General features: G+C 41.9%; 1 protein-coding gene and 1 pseudogene across 1 annotated transcript in view; one reads left to right on the forward strand and one right to left on the reverse strand.

Moving 5' to 3' along the window:
- RBM28 (RNA binding motif protein 28) overlaps positions 1-12,496 on the reverse strand; it is a 29,544-nt gene extending 17,048 nt beyond the window's left edge. The window contains exons 1-10 of the mRNA XM_061198024.1: positions 12,281-12,496; positions 9,952-10,110; positions 9,557-9,651; positions 9,043-9,118; positions 8,521-8,613; positions 7,375-7,446; positions 6,555-6,741; positions 6,240-6,382; positions 2,485-2,551; positions 76-185 (exon numbers count right to left, since the gene is read on the reverse strand). Coding sequence (XP_061054007.1) covers positions 76-185; positions 2,485-2,551; positions 6,240-6,382; positions 6,555-6,741; positions 7,375-7,446; positions 8,521-8,613; positions 9,043-9,118; positions 9,557-9,651; positions 9,952-10,110; positions 12,281-12,398 — 1,120 coding nt within the window. The 5' untranslated portion in view covers positions 12,399-12,496. The remainder of the gene's footprint in view (positions 1-75; positions 186-2,484; positions 2,552-6,239; positions 6,383-6,554; positions 6,742-7,374; positions 7,447-8,520; positions 8,614-9,042; positions 9,119-9,556; positions 9,652-9,951; positions 10,111-12,280) is intronic.
- Positions 12,497-13,298: 802 nt separating this feature from the next.
- LOC133096443 (chromobox protein homolog 1-like) lies at positions 13,299-13,904 on the forward strand (annotated as a pseudogene).
- The last annotated feature ends 3,770 nt before the right edge of the window (positions 13,905-17,674 follow it).

Consider the following 17,674-nt stretch of genomic DNA (forward strand, 5'->3'; position numbering starts at 1 on the left):
GCTCTCATGTAACCTAGTCAGTGCCCATGGCAGTGGTCTCAACCCTTTTGGGTCTGACCAGCTGACAGCAAATACCTTTAGAATGCTCTGTGTCTGGATGCAAGACAATGCGGACATATTTAAGATCTCCAAACTGCTGGAGGAGCTCTCCAAGGTCTTCTTCCTCTGAGTTGAAGGACAGGTTTCTATGGAGGACAATCAGGTCACAAGAAAGGTCAATTACAAAAGTGAGATCCTGCGTTCCAGTACAAGGTGAGTGAGTTAGACATCAACTGGAGTGGTTCCCTTGCTTATAACCACCCTTCCCAGGGACAGCACCAGGGGGTGGCTCCCATTAGCCAGGCCTCCAGTGTATGACTCTGCCTATCGGCCGTAACCGACTGACCTTCCTCTGTTAATCAAATTCTCCTTCCCAGGAATATAAAACTTGAACAGACATATACAAAGACCAGAAGTTGTAGATATAGATTCACTTCAAAACAGCAGTGTCCCACTTGAGGGAAACTTATGGGGAGCTGAAAATGTTCTATATCTTGATCAGAGTGATGGTTACATGGATATACATATATCCATGTATAAAGGTATATGTATATAGATGGTTATATACATGAAAAATGTCACTGATTGTACACTTACATTAACACACTTTACAGAATACATGTTATACCTTAACAATGGATAGAAAAAAGGATGGGTGTCTTCAGAGAAAAGAACACATAGCCTTCTGCAGCCAGGGTCCCAGAACCACCCAGATCTTCATCCCCTTCTTGAGGTGTGCTCTTTGACAACTTTTATTCTGTGAGCCACCCTAATGTCCAACAAACCAGCCTTTTCACTTAAACTGGCCAAAATTAGTTTCCCTTACTACAACCAAAAGACTCACAGACAGCTAATGAAAAGTCAAATGTCACTCAACGTCGCCTCTGTACTCCTATGAAATCCAGGTTTCAGTTAAAATTTTACAGAAGTCAGAAAATCCTTCAAAATAATAACTCAAAACCAAACATGGTAAAGTTTACTAGCTAAGTGCAAAAAAAAAAAAAAAACTACTATTTCTCTCGATGGGATTAAAAAATGTTGGAAGAAGATTTTGTTCTACTAAATTTCAACACAGTGTAAAGATTCCTCTTTTCCCAGCTATGCACAGCCTTCCAGGGTTAAGAAAAACAGTCCCAAATAAATATCTACAATTTTACTTCTCTTATGCTAGTTAACAACCCCATAAACAGTTCTATCTTATGGAGTAACCAAGATAAAAAAGATGTTCTGGAATAAGACATATGCTAGCTACATTATTTCTTCTAATTTGCCTCATCGTGGACATAGTTTTCTTTCTTCCATCCTTTACTTTCCTAAGTTCTTTTTTAATTAAAAGATGTATAAGGAATGGTATCCTTGGTATTGAGGTCACAGGCTTCTAAGTGTGACATTCCTTCTTTCCTGTTACACAGAATCCTTTACAAATACAAAATTATATGGAAATTACAAATAACACAGTAAAAAAAAAACCTGGGAAGACATGCTATAAAGAAAGAAAATGGGACATATATACACTAATATGTATAAAATGGATAACTAATAAGAACCTGCTGTATAAAAAAATTAATTAAATTCAAAAATTAAAAAAAAGAAAGAAAGAAAATGGGCTACAGCACAGCATGTATAGGCTAAAATCATCTTTGTAAATATTTATGATATTATGAACATGTGTGTGGGTGTTCCCCAAGCAGTGATTAAGGTTAACTTTTTGCTTATTCATTTCCTATATTTCCCACAATAAACATAAATTACTTGTATAATGAAAACAATCTTAAAAGACTATACAGGAGAATAAAATAGGCATCTCTAAAATAAGACCCAAATGGCCCTAGCACAATGGTACTTAAGAAAGGATGAGAAGGCATGCTTGAGGTATGCCGAAGATATCCCAACCTCCTGAAAATACCAACCTATTGCAGTCAGTAGGACTAAAACAGCAATGGCAACATGATACAACACCTATCTCCCTCCCTCAGTTTTCCAGGAAACAGATGGGATGCCTCACTATACTCTGGACATGACTTTAGAAGATAAGTTAGGCATGAAGAGAGAATTCGTTTGGGATAAGTGGTATCACCCCTCCCCAGCACTCACCCTAAAACAAAGGCCAGAAGCAAGATGGTTCTAATAGTTGAAAAACTGATTTGTTCCAAATGATCCCACCCCAATTACAAAGAATGAAATCTAAATGAGGACAAGATATAAAGACCCCTGCTATTTATCTTCTGTGTATAGTTCTGATTCTCCTACACATTTCTCATTGTGTGCTATGTTCCTAGGCAGATGTGCTAATGGTCTTAGATGCATCTAACTTTTTGGCTTAGCTAACAGAATTACTGCAAAAAGAAGAAGACGAAGAAAGGAAAGAAGGGAGGGAGGAAGAAGGGAAGAAAAGAAACCTATGAAGGCAACACAAACAGCAGTTCTCAAGATAGAAAGTCATACCTGATAAAGACAGTTTTCCCTTCATTCACATCAGAGGGTAATTTCCTCTTCTTCTTCTTTTTCGAGACTTGTATATCCAAAGTAAAAAGAAAAACAACCAACTGAAAAAGACTAGTACAAGCCTTACAACAAAGGCTTTTAAATATATAAAGATCTTACATAAATTAAGAACTCCAATTAAAAATGAACAAAGGATATGCAACTAAATATTCGAAAATGCTCAAACGCACTCATAATTAAAGAAAAACACAGCACAAGAAATGAGATACTATTTATCACCAACAAATTGGCAAACAACAAAAAAGACAGATGAAATCCACTGTGGTAAGGGTGTGGGGAAAAGAAGAGATTCCCATATACTGTTGTGACAGTGTAAACTTTCTGGAAATATAAAATGTAAAAATTTGAGGAGAAAAAAATATATCTACATTCGCATACACAAATATACATTATATTCTACATAAGTGCATATACATTCACGTTTTTGCTTATAAAAGCATTAACTATCCTTAGATACACAAGAAACACTGGTTGTCTCTGGGGAGGGGCCCTCAGTGGCTGCGGATTTGGGTTTAAGGGAGACTCATTGATTTTAAGAATAGACATATATGCTTATATATACACAGAAAATTTCTGGAAGGATACAAAAGAAATAACAGAGATTATTTTGGGGGACTACTGGGAGGATTGGTGAGGAACTTTTTTTTTTTAAATAAATTTATTTATTTATTCATTTATTTAATTTTTGGCTGCATTGGGTCTTCACTGCTGCACGCGGGCTTTCTCTAGTTGCAGTGAGCAGGGGCTACTCTTTGTTGCGGGGCACAGGTTTCTCATTGTGGTGGCTTCTCTTGTTGCAGAGCACAGGCTCTAGGCGCGCGGGCTTCAGTAGTTGTGGCACACGGGCTTCGGTAGTTGTGGCTCGCGGGGTCTAGAGCGCATGCTCAGTAGTTGTGGCACACGGGCTTAGTTGCTCCGCGGCATGTGGGATCTTCCCGGACCAGGGCTCGAACCCATGTCCCCTGCAGTGGCAGGCGGATTCTTAACCACTGCGCCACCAGGGAAGCCCGTGAGGAACTTTTAAAGATCTTACATAAATTAAGATCTTACATAAATTTCTATATTACACCCTTCTGCACTATTTATATTTTTTGTACTGTATTTTTAATTAATTTTCTCCCATTATTATCCATCAGTCTTATAATTTTTTCAAGTGAAAGAATGGTAAGAGACAGCTGAATCTGGTTGTAGAATGCAAGGTCTCTCAGTTCCTTCAGAATAAAAGCTTCTTTGCTTCTAAGGTGTCTACTATTCTCTCCTCACAGAAAAAGCTTATTTCCTCAGATTTCTCATATGGTCAAATCAACGCCAGACTTACAGAAAAGGGAGAAGGGAGACCTGATAAGTGAATAAAAACCTCCACCCAGACAAACTAAAGGACTACTTACTGACCGCTCCTCATTCTGTAATGACCTGCCTCCCTCAATGAACTAGTTGAGTTTAAACCCAACATTCTTGATAAAAGTAGCAATATGGTTTGGTTACAGTTTTACAAAATGCCCCAGGAGGTCCCTTATCCCCATTTCAGTTCAAAATTGTTGTTTATACTCCGCGACTGCCACAGAACAGTAACAGTGACAATACTAGTAGTACAAGGCATTAGTCACACAAATAATTTAATCTTCACAACAACCCTATGCGGTTATTATCTCCATTTTATAGATGAAGAAACTGAGGTATAAAGAGGTTAAGTAACTTGCCCCAAAGTCATACCTTAAGAAAGGAGCAGAGACAGGATTTGAAACCCTCTGCCAAACAAGCTATTCTTGTGATCTCTAGGAAATGTGGCGTTTTATTTTCTTTTAACTCCTGTTCACCCAGTGTCTAGCACTGCAGGCACTCTGAATATTTGTTGTCTGAATAAACGAAGGTGTGGTAATAGTGAAAAAAAAAAAAGTACATTTTTCTTTCATGACAGGTTTAAAAATCACTGCCACATGAAGCATCTATTCCAACCTTTCCAAAGAGCAAACACATGGGCATTTACATACAACATGGGAAGGGTGTGCACAGAAGTGTTCATTCATCAGTTCCAAATTGTTTCAATTTTTAAAAATTCTGATGAAAGTGCAGAAGTGTTTTTGTTGGTCTTTGCTTGTTTTCTTGCCAACCCTTTGTGACTGAAAGTAGTGGAGCCAGATCAAAAGCTCCTAGAGAACAAGGATTTTTTTTTCTGTTCAGCCCAAAGTTTAACATTAGTAGGTGTTCAGTAAACGTTTCTTTTTAAGCAAATGATGAGGAAAGGAGACTTGATTTGCTCAACTGAATGGAGTAGTGGAATGCTCAGACTGCCTCCGCCTCCCTCCCAGTGACCACTAAAGGCAGAAGATTTTATCAGCAGCCATCTTACATCTAACTTAATGAGACTCACACATTTTTTAGAAGACTGTTGGTGGCGGGGGCGGGGGGGGGCACATAAAAATAAGATTAGTAGCAACAAAGGCAACTAATACTGTTGGGAAGGTACTCTCCGCAATGTCAGGAGATGGGGACCTCTAACATCCAATCACAGATGAAGTAATATGGAAACTACAGGCAAGGACTTGACCAGAACCAGACAACTAGAAATGGAAAAGCCAGGACTTGAACCCACATGATTTGACTCCTAAGCCCATGATAAAAGGCAAAAAAGACTGCTTAAAAGAACTGAGCTTTTCCAGATAAGAAATTCTGAGTTCAGTAGTGTTACTATCGTAATGGATTATTTTATTGTTGTTGTCAGTCTTCATCCTGGAAGGTGCCAGTGATTCAAGTACCTCTGATTCTGAGTAGAATATACTAAGCTGATGTTCTGGGGTTTGCTAACACTGCAGACATACTTAAAATAATACCTCTAATCACTGAGGGGAAAAAACACCATCTTTGGGCTTTCAAATCCACTCCGTATAATCTGTTGTTTACAGACAACAGCATGGATGGAAAAATACAAGTGTTTCCCTTCCTGAGTTTGTTACATTTAATAAAATGTAATTTTAGTACAGAAGTAAATAAATTAAATTAAATTAATTGAATAGAACCCATTTTAGTGGTAGGATGCAATATCCTGTTTATCCAGTTATTCATTCAATTTGGGTAATTGAGAGAGACAGAGGCAGTGCCTCAGCATTAAGCTAGGTTTTAAATTCCCTAAGAATCTTAATCCTCAAACACTATTCCAAACTCATTAAAAAAAAAAAATCTTTAAAAAAAAGGAATATAGGGGCTTCCCTGGTGGCGCAGTGGTTAAGAATCCGCCTGTCAATGCAGGGGACACGGGTTCGAGCCCTGACCCAGGAAGATCCCACCTGCCGCGGAGCAACTAAGCCCGTGAGCCACAACTACTGAGCCTGAGCTCTAGAGCCCACAAGCCACAACTCCTGAGCCCACATGCCACAACTACTGAAGCCTGTGCGCCTAGAGCCCATGCTCCACAACAAGAGAAGCCACCACAATGAGAAGCCCGTGCACTGCAACGAAGAGTAGCCCCCGCTCACGGCAACTAGAGAAAGCCCGCCCGCAGCAACAAAGACCCAACGCAGCCAAAAATAAATAAATAAATAAATTTATTTAAAAAAAAAAAAAGAAAGGAATATAAAGGTTTCATTTTCAGCATTTAAACATAAATTTGACAGGACACCTTAGGGTCCTATTTAAAAAGAGGACTGAGCTGAACTGATGCACATTTCTCAGTTACTTATTTTAAATTTAAGGCAAACCTTCCTCCTCTTGCTCTTCAGTGTTGGTATCACTCTGAGCCAGGTCCTCTCCACCATCAGTACTGTCTCTTTCCTCCAGGTCGCTGTTGTCATCAGAATGCTCCTCTTCACTGCTTTCTGCAGGTGCGGCCCTCTTGACTGCTCTGCAATGGCACAGATCAGAACTAAGGTTCTGGGATGAGAGAGGGGCCTGCCTATCCAACTTCACCACACATGTCAATTCTGCAATGATGGGGGCAGGGAAAGATATCATTTTCCTCTCAGGGACAACCCTGAATCTTCCTCTGTTGCCTCAGAACACACTGAGCCACTTACCTCTTCTGAATTTGCACAGACTTGGTCAGCTTTGATTCTTTATTCTCCTCCTCCTCCTCATCTTCTTCTTCATCATCTTCCTCATCATCATAATCACCATCATTCTCCTCCTCCTCCACATCCTCTTCTTCCCTGCCATTCTCTTGACCTAATTCCTGACATTTAGGTTCAGGCCTCTTCTCCTCACCTAAATATATAGTTGGTAAAGAAAGTTAGGAATTCATTTAGTATCCAAAACAAGGTTATTTAAACAAGAGTAACTAATACCTCAAGTTCCCGGTTCCTTTGGTTTTACAGAAGCTCATATATTTTTCTTACTGTACATAATAGGAAAAAGTATGAGAAAAAAAAAAGCAAAAAAGCAAACAACAAAAACCCCTCATCACGGAGATTCCCTCGGAGGCTGTCCCATTCATCAGAAGCCTTACGGTTAACCTGGCTCAGCAACTGAGCCTCCACAAACAGCCTATCATCGTGCACCATGGCCAGCACGATGCATGCTCTGGAGCCCAGCCATGAAATTTAATCTCTGTGAGTTCTGTTCTCTGAGCTCCTGGTGGCTTAAAAGCCAATTGTTTTCTAAATAAAACTCAAGTTTTAAGTTTCCCTATTTTTAATGTTCCATCACTCCCTATTATGAAAGCTGGGAAAGGACAGCAAGTAGTAGGGACAATGAACTTGGGCCCCACTCTTCACATCCACATCAAGGAGTGGGCTTAGATTCAAAAGATCCTGTTTTGGGACCAGATCACCAGATGGTACAATACAGACTGACAGTTAGGACATAAAACCCCTCCTACCCAACACCACTGCATCTTACCTGCGACAGAGGCAGACTGTGTATTTTTATATTTATCCTTTGCCACAGCCCAATCCACAGCCACTGTCCGCCCTATCAGACAGAAAAGTAGCATCAGAAAGGCCTTCTCTTTAACATTCCTATTTCCTATAAATGACTTCCTATTAGTCAAAGACAGTAATGGAACCAAAGGAGATAAAGAAACTGCGGATTCAGAGACTGTTGGTCCTAAAATAAAACTCCTGGTAGGTGTCTACTCTTTTAACCCTTAACCTTTTTATCAATAAACAGAAGTTTTGCCTTTCTACACAGCCACTACACCTGGAACAAGACAGAGTAAGAATCAGAACAGTGCTTCCAGTTAGACCAAGTTTCCAGTTATACTAGCAAGAGGGAAAATAGACATTCTGGAATAATTGCACGTTACTCAGAAGTTAGGAAGTCTCCAAGCCAATCCCTTCTTTAGGCACTGTACCTGGTAAATCAATACCCAGAGTAACGTCAAGGTCAGTTTAAAAGCCCACAGGTGGACTTCCCTGGTGGCGCAGTGGTTAAGAATCCGCCTGCTAATGCAGGGGACACAGGTTCGATCCCTGGTCCGGGAATATCCCACATGCCACGGAGCAACTAAGCCCGTGCACCGCAAGCATTGAGCCTGTGCTCTAGAGCCCGTGAGCCACAACTACTGAGCCCGCGTGCCACAACTACTGAAGCTTGCGCACCTAGAGCCCACGCACCACAACAAAGAGTAGCCCCCGCTCGCCGCAACGAAGACCCAATGCAGCCAAATAAATAAATAATAAATAAATTTATAATAAAAAAAAAAGCCCACAGATGCTGAATAGTGATCATAACCAAGAGGCAGGAACCTGCTTATCCCACATCCTCTAGACAGCAACCTGCCTCTATCAGTCAGGGACAGTTTTTCATTAGGGATTTAAAAGGACACTCATCACCAAAAAAAGAAAAGAGAAGGACAGCATGGGTCCTTTCAAGTTTAACCCTAAGATCAAGTACTAGGAATATTTCACCAAAACAGCTTCTATATTAGCAATGAGACTCTCAACAAGGCAAACACCTTTTGAAAATGTAGAAAGTGGGTTACTGTGCTAATTTGCCTAAACAGCAGAAATATCTGAGTCAATGGTACGGGCATAGAAAACTTACCTTTTATCTCTTTCATGTTCATGCTTTTGAGAGCCTTTCCTGCTTCTAGGAGGTTTTTGAACTGAACAAAAGCAAAACCACGCATCTTTCCATCTGTGTGCAAACACAACAAAGAAGTTAGAGGTAGCAGGTAGGGAGCCAACGGACACTAAGAAGATGTTACAGCAACCTGGACTGGCAAGAAGACCCAAATCCTATCAACCAGTCAGCCCCTTGCCCAAAGCAAAAGCCTATATCCTGCTGAGGTTACCCTGACACAGGCTTGGGGAGAGCAATGCATTTTCTCAAACTGTAACTTGCCTTCTAAAAGTAGTTCTGATCTAACTAACAATACCGTAAGGGGACTAAACACTGTTATTTGTCAAGCACTGTGCCTGATACTTTACATATATCATATCATCTGGGGCTCACAGAGTATGACCTGAACCTTGTATTTCTGCTTAGTTCAAAGGTGATACAGAAAAAGACCATTATGTAAAATAACCTTAATCTAATCCACACAAAATAAAGGTTTGCCAGTACCTGGTTTCCTAGGGATGTTTACTTCCAGGACAGCTCCAAACTGAGCAAATACTGTCTTCAAGTCATCTTCTGAACACTAAAGCCAAAAGTGAAGAAAGAAAAAGAGATATTATCACAGCAAATAAACACAAAACATCAACTATTCAGAATAATTAGTTCACCAGGAAAAGCTTGAATATTTGTACTCCTTTTTAAATTTTGAGACCAGGACACCAAACATTTCAAAATAGACGACATCTTGCTTTGTACCTACACAGGCAGAAAGGACAGATAGCAGAGAGCTTTTCCTCCCCTCCCTTTCTCAGCAGTAGTTTCCCCAAGGCATCTTCACAGTCTCTGTCCTTAATAAGTTCTCGTTTATACAGGCCCATTTTCTGAATTCAACAAGGCTAAAGTTCGTTCCCAGAAGGAATTAAGCCCAATTATACCATCCTGGTGAGGAGTTCGACCAATGAGCATGCCTTGGCTCCAACAGCCTTCAGAACACTCACTGTTAGTTTTCTCTGTCTCTTACCTTAAAGCTCAGGTTCCGAATAATTAATCTGGCTTTCTTATCTGCCACTTTGGCTTTTTTAGGCTGCAGCTCCTTCTTTGGGGACTCTGAATTTTCTAAAAAATAAATGGCAATGAAGTAAATCTGTGATCCCCTCGGCCCAGAACATCACAGGAAAGAAGCTACTAGCAACAGATGGCATTTAACACAAGGTTAAGTATGGCAATGCCCAGGAACACCAGGTTTTCCAGACTCAGAAGTAAACAAAAGACTAAAACGAGTAACAAAACACATTGGATGATTTTGGACATCAAGAGGAAATTCAGGAAGCTTTTAGGCCTAGACACTACTCCCAGAGCCAATCCACTGTCCCGTCAATCCTGGGGGAAAACTCCCTTCTGCTACTAGAAACTCACCAGTTTTCCCCTTTTCCTTGGACTTATTTCTCAGTTTTTTCTTGGCAACAGTCACGGTGATCTTGCAGCCTTCGAAGGTGGTAATCTCCTTGAGGGCCCTCTGAACATCTTCCAGCATAGAAAAAGTGACATAGCCGAAGCCTCGACATGCCTTACTCCCTGGAACAGTATGGGGATGGGGGAAGGGGGGATTAACAGTAAGCCAATATCCCTAAACCAGTATTCTCACAGCCCTAAACTAGCAAATATACAGCCAGGCCAGCCAGTCTGCCAAAATTCTCAAAAGAGAAAGAGACAAGGTCAGCATGAGTGGCCCCCGTCCCCTCTTTGCTCAGAAATTGTTAGGCTTCCTCTTCTAATGTGGTGTCTTTGCTGTTAGCTCCCTTTCTTCCCTCTTTCCTGATAATTTCAAGAATATGGAGGACCCATGATATGCATTACACCCCCGAAGAAGAACTCAACATCAAACAGAACAAAACATCACCAGAGAAGGTAGGAAAGGTAAGTATGGTAGCTTCAAAAATTACAAAGAAATAATTCAGCCACCGCTCCACAGAACAGATCAGCAATGAATGCCAGGGGCCCTGAAAAAAGAACCTCAAACAATAAACATTGCTTCAGAAGCCTGCAGACACTATTACCATTATTATCAAGCCCTAGAAATCAATATCAAATTAAACCTTTCTAAAGTGGCTGTAAACCTCTTACCTCATTTTGTCAGAACACACCAAGAAGGGAAAAGCCAATATCATCATCGCTTTTCTCCAAACGAATCATTTAAGACAAACAGTTGCAAATATCAACTGTAACCCACCTTTGCCCTTTTTGGTATTTTTTTTTCAGTTTAATATTTTTGTGTAGTAAAATTTTAAGTAATTTACTGCATCAAAAAAGGAAAGGACAGACCAAGTAGTCTGCTTACTACCCAAAGTATTCCACAAGTCAGTAAATATCTCCTGCGGCTCAAGCCAAAACCCTTGGAGTCAGACTTGACTCCTTGACACTCTCTTTTTTCTCATACCCCACATCTGATCCATCAGCAAATTCTTTCAGCTCTACTCTCAAAAATATCCATATTGCAATCACTTTTTACCACCTTCACTGCTACAACAGCTGGTCCAACACCATGACCTCTCTCTCACCTGGATTACCACAAGAGCCTAATAACTGGTCTCCCCGCTTCTGTCCTATTCTTAGCAGCCTATTCTCAACACGGCAGCCTGAGAGAATCTTCCAAAATGCAAGCCAGATCATATTTACTGCTCCCTGCTCAAAACCAGTGGTTTCATATCTCAGAGTAAAAGCCAAAGTCCTTGCAATGGCCTATAAGGTCCTACATGATCTGGTAGCACCAGATCTCATCTGCTAATTCTCTTCCCTTCACTCACAGCATTCCAGTCACCCTGGTTTCCTCACTATTCCTCCAATGTACTATACACACTCTTCTTCAGTATCCTTTAGCTTCCTCTGCCTAGGCTGCTCCTCCCACTGAGAAACACATGTTCCCTCTCTCACATCAGAAAGGCTTTCCCTGGCTACTGCTCACTCCTCTACAGCTTCCCCACCACCACACACACACATCTACAGAGACTCCCTATCCTTTTTCCCTGACTTATTTTTCTTTTCAACATTTATCACCATTAACACTACATATTTTGCTTATTTGCTTATTGGCTGTCTTCCCCATCTTGAACACAAGAGCAAGGTTTTTGGTTTGGTTCTGTGCACTGCTGTATCCCCAGGACCTACAATAGTTGCCTGGCACAAAATAGGCATTCAATTAATGTTTACGGAATAAATAATTGGGTGAATGAATAACATACTGGTTAAGAGCTCCGGGTCTGGTGATCAAATTCTGAATTCACTACTTACTAGCTGTATGAACTTAAGCTGAAATTACTAAATTTCCCTAAGCCCTAGATTCCTCGTCTGTAAAATGGAGTTAACTCTCCACCAAACAAGACTGATGGGGAAATTAAATGAGATAACACATGGAACTCAAGCACCGCACCTGGCTATCAGCTGATTCTCAATAAGCCTTACTGGTGTTTTATTAAAAGTTAGTTATTTACTACCAAATAAGATCTTATATGTGAGCGCGCATAATAAACGGAAAGCGCTACATAAATTTAAGGGACTGATTTGACTTTCAGAAACGGCCCGTATGGATTCATCTAAAGCAGAGTCCGTTTAGAAAAGAAATTCAACTTCCAAGTCCTTTCACTATGCGGCAGGTAAAGGACTATACGGGTCGCTTAAATTTGGGTGTCCTCGCCCCCACCCGGCTCCCAGGAACCCCAACTTTGTCCTCGACCGCCCCGCCCCCTACCTTTCTCAGTCACCACGAAGCACTGCTTCACCGGCCCCACCTGACTGAACAGCTCCTCCAGCTGCTCGCTGCGGGCCGAGGGCGGGAGGCGGCCCACAAACAGGGTCAGCCCGGCCATAAGGCCGAGAAACAGAAGCACGCGGCGTCGCGCACGCGAGTCAAGTAACAGGTTTTAGTAAGAGGGACCACGCCAAGTTGCCGGGAGACTCCGGAAGTGCTCTTCACTCAAAAGACTCCGGAGGAAAACGTGGTAAAAGGAGAAAAAACATTCCGGAAGGAAAAAAATCATGACGCCCGGGGGCGGAGCTTCTTGAGCGGGGTTCCACCCCTAATCCAAGTACCGCCCCCGCCGCTGTAGAGAAATTTGGCTTCGCTATTTCCTACACTGCTTGCAATGTAACCTCCTGGAGATCGATACCAAACTCAGCAGGGCAGGCCGGAGAAGTTGGTTTTACTCTGGCCCTAACCCAGGATCTAACATATAATGGATGTTTAATAAATATTTTCTGAAGTGCCACCCCAGACTCCCAGATTACGTGCATAAAACACAGCCAGAATGCACATCAACACAAGTACGTCACATACATCATTCGGACAATTCTCATGTTCTCAGAGAATATGAGACATCTGTCACACTATAACAGATAACTACAACTGTGCCTTTAACACTTCGCAGACAAATTATAGCTACTAAAGTACAAATAGGCACAGATCATACATTCTTTCAAAAAAATATTTACTGAGCTCCTACTATGTGCCAGGCACTAAGGATAAAATTGGTGAGCTAAAAAAAGACGGGGCGCCTACCCTCATGGGGTATACAGTCTCGTGGGGGTAGACAGACAATCAAAAAAAAAAAAAAAAAGGAGGGCCGTTGCCCGGGGCCTGCAGTACGCCGCTTCAGTGAGGGGCTCAACCGCGGTCAACTGTCTTGTTGCTTTACTGGTCGCCACTCCCCCGGCCGGCCCGACAAGACGCACCTGTAGCGCAGCACCGATTCCTCTCGGGCTCGTGGGCGCTGCTCTGAGCAGCGCCACCCTTTATACCAGAAAGCTGGCGGGCACTATGGGGAAAAAACAAAACAAGAAGAAAGTGGAGGAGGTGCTAGAAGAAGAGAAAGAAGAATATGTGGTGGGAAAAGTTCTCGACCGTCGAGTGGTAAAGGGCAAAGTGGAGTACCTCCTGAAGTGGAAGGGGTTCTCAGATGAGGACAACACATGGGAGCCAGAAGAAAACCTGGATTGCCCCGACCTCATTGCTGAGTTCCTGCAGTCGCAGAAAACAGCACACGAGACAGATAAATCAGAGGGAAGCAAGCGCAAAGCTGATTCTGATTCGGAAGATAAGGGGGGAGGAGAGCAAACCGAAGAAGAAGAAAGAAGAGTCAGAAAAGCCACGAGGCTTTGCCCGGGGTTTGGAACCGCAGCGGATTATTGGAGCTACAGGCTCCAGTGGAGAACTCATGTTCCTGATGAAATGGAAAAACTCTGATGAAGTTGACCTGGTCCCTGCCAAGAGGGCCAATGTCAAGTGCCCACAGGTTGTCATATCCTTCTATGAGGAAAGGCTGATGTGGCATTCCTACCCCTCAGAGGATGATGACAAAAAAGATGACAAGAATTAATTCTCCTGAGTACCAGCCCCTGTCATATGACTGTGGGTTTCAAGTGGGGAAAGAAGGAGTTCTACTTGTCTTGACAGCATAGAGTTGGCTTGAGAAGATGTCTTTTGAAGAGCCAGTATAGTTTCTGTGCCCTACAGCAGCCCAAGTGCTTTAAAGTCACTCCATGCTGTATAGTTTGCACACCCATCCCAGTGGAGGGGAAGGAGGGTCAGTGTTTCAAGGCAACCCATTCTGAACTTTGCTGAGAAAAGCAAAGGGCCTTCTATGAAGGACAAAACTTGCAGAATGGGATGTGGGAGAGCAAAGGATACTGTAGATCTTCAAAGAGCATCTCCACAACCCACAGCCTTCTTCCCAATAGTGTTAACTCTGCATTTTTACAGCGTAGCATATATGTAGTTTTTGGCTATTAGTGGTGTATTATTTGGGGTGGGAGGGATGGGGTGGGAATGAAGGGAGATGGGTTAGGATTATTTTTGTTAAAATTTGGGGCCTGTTGGGGGAAATGGTGACACAAAGGAAAGAACAACTAATGATGATTTGGTTCTGTGTCCAGAATATTTCATCCTTTCAAAAAATGTCATTGGCAACCTAAATGAGGACGTGAGAGACTGTTTAAAAGCTGTGAATGCTAATCATCAGAGAAATGCAAATCAAAACTACAATGAGGTATCACCTCACACCAGTCAGAATGGCCATCATCAAAAAATCTACAAACAATAAATGCTGGAGAGGGTGTGGAGAAAAGGGAACCCTCTTGCACTGTTGGTGGGAATGTAAATTGATACAGCTACTATGGAGAACAGTATGGAGGTTCCTTAAAAAACTAAAAATAGAGCTACCATACGACCCAGTAATCCCACTACTGGGCATATACCCTGAGAAAACCATAATTCAAAAAGAGTCATGTACCACAATGTTCATTGCAGCTCTATTTACAATAGCCAGGACATGGAACCAACCTAAGTGTCCATCGACAGATGAATGGATAAAGAAGATGTGGCACATATATACAATGGAATATTACTCAGCCATAAAAAGAAATGAAATTGAGTTATTTGTAGTGAGATAGATGGACCTAGAGTCTGTCATACAGAGTCAAGTAAGTCAGAAAGAGAAAAACAAATACCATACACTAACACATATATATGGAATCTAAAAAAAAAAAAAAAGTTCCGAAGAACCTAGGGGCAGGACAGGAATAAAGACGCAGACATAGAGAATGGACTTGAGGACACGGGGAAGGGGAAGGGTGAGCTGAGACGAAGTGAGAGAGTAGCATTGACATATATACACTACCAAATGTAAAATAGATAGCTAGTGGGAAGCAGCTGCAGAGCACAGGGAGATCAGCTCGGTGTTTTGTGACCACCTAGAGGGGTGGGATAGGGAGGGTGGGAGGGAGACGTAAGAGGGAGGAGATAGGGGGATATATGTATATGTATAGCTGATTCACTTTGTTATAAAGCAGAAACTAACACACCACTGTAAAGCAATTATACTCCAATAAAGATGTTAAAAAAAATAGAAAGAAAAAAAAGCTGTGAATGCCTGAAACTTAGAAGCCAAGGTGTTCCCTGCCTGAGCTTAATGCTATTCCCAACAAAGGACTAAGCCAGTTAAGAAGTTACCAAAGCTGCCATTTGAGGGATGGAAACTGGTTGAGGAGGAAAAGTCTTACTGGAGTGTATACACAGGCAGATCATTGTGTCTTAGAGGTGCTAATTCTTGAAATTGACAAGCAGACCCTTTTTTTTCCAATTATGAAGTTATAAATATCAGCTTATCCATCAAGCCACTGGCTGAAGTATTTGGGGAAGGGCAGAGGGTGGTATAGGAGGTGGGAGAGTAGGCAAAGACAAGGGCTGGTGCTCTTAGGTGGAAAACTCTTGGAGCCTCTGTTTTTTGAACTTTGAAACCATTGGTGGCAGGGTTCAGTCACTGACTGAACACAAGTTCAGTGAATCACTTCAAGAATTGAATGATTTCAGAAGTCCTGATCTCAGGAGAAGATTAAATTTTCATACTGGGGCAGTGGTTCACTTTAAAACAAAACAAATTTTTTTAATCCTAAGAATTAACTAGAACCCAAAATGCTGTCTTGAATCATGAGATCCATCAGTTCTTGACATCATCTAGACCTGCATCTAGAACTCCCTTGTAAAATCTTTTTAGGCACGTGTTAGGTTTCTGTGAAAACTTTCGTTTAAATGTTAAACTTCATACCAACACTGTCAGTTTTTGTCTTAGTAAAACTATAGATTTATAAAAAAAAAAAATTACAAATAAATCATAGCCTGCACCATGCAAGATCACGTGAGAACACACCCAGAACAAACATGACATCCAGCTTGCACACACAGACCTAGTACCCAGGTCCTCCCAGAGACAGGAGATCTTTCCTCAGGTCAGCATATCAGACAGAGCCAAGGCTGAGGAATCTCACTGGCCAGGAGATCTGGGTGCTCCTGGATCCTGGAACACAGACAGTGTTTGCCATCCCATTGGGCCCAGGAACTGACCTGTGTGCAGGACTGCAGCACCCTGAAGAACATTTGTACAGAACAAAAGTACCCAATGCATTTTTTAAATAATTACTTTTAAGTGGCATAACCTGAACACAGGGTAGGTAGAAAATTCAAAAAGTACAAAAGGTACATTGAAAAGTGTTTCCCTTTCTCCTCAAACCCCATCTACTTTCAGCACATTTTGGTTGGATGGATGACTGGTTGATAGTGATAGGGGGAAAGGGAGAATGTTTAACATCAGATTTATGAAACCCTAGCTTTTAAGCATTTATTATATGCTTAAAAGAAAATGTCACAGTTATTTTTAAACACACAACTCAGCAGAGGAAGTATTGAAATAAAAAACAGATTTTTAAGGCCATGGGTTAATTCCTTCCAGGATAAAGAGAGACAAATAGACAAAGGAAATGGGATGGATCATTTGAATACAGTTGGTTTGGAATTCCACATTCCTCTCTCTTTTTTCTCCTCCTCTCTTGCCCCTTCATCACCTTAGAGATCAAAATTTCATACCCAAAGTCTAAATTGCAAGCTTCAGGGCCCTAGCTATATGGAGGCTTATCCCAGTCCTGGCTGCAGTGTGCACTGGGGAAAGAATCCTGAGAAGGCTGCTCCAACATCCCTTTGAGACACACCCTACAATGCTCAGTTGGAAATACTTTGGACCCAAACCTTCCATAAAGAACAAAAGGAAACTGTGTCCTTGTGCCCATCAGAGGGCAGCAGCCACCCACAGTACGGAGGAGTTCTGTGCCCCTAGGGGAGTATAACAATGCAGCTGACCCTTTGTACTCTTCCCAACTTTCAGACCTGGCTCCCCATCTCAGTCTCCCAGCCTCAGCCTCAGCCCCATCCCCTCCTATCCATTTGTAACAGGGAAGCCATGTGGTTCTTCAATCAGGAATATTTGCTCATCCATCTAACCAGGACACATGCAGGGTTCTTTATTAAATAGCAGGAGTCGTGGTACCCTGCACCACATCAGCAACGTGGCTTCCAGGGGAAATAAACTGCTGGCCTCTTCTCATCCATCACTTGCAGGAGCCTGGAAAGGAAGTAAGAGAGGCCTGGGCTGTGCTCAGCCATCCTCTTCCAAGCCCCATCCCTCTGGCTCCATTCCCGCTTGCAAGCCAAACCTTCTTATAATACCGCATACTTCTTGTTCTTAGCACTTCTCGCAAAGCTAATTAATTACTTGTGTAATTGTAATTATTTATATGATTAACTCTTTAATGTCTGCCT

The sequence above is a fragment of the Eubalaena glacialis genome, chromosome 8, assembly GCF_028564815.1.
Source record: "Eubalaena glacialis isolate mEubGla1 chromosome 8, mEubGla1.1.hap2.+ XY, whole genome shotgun sequence".
Taxonomy (NCBI): Eukaryota; Metazoa; Chordata; class Mammalia; order Artiodactyla; family Balaenidae; genus Eubalaena; species Eubalaena glacialis.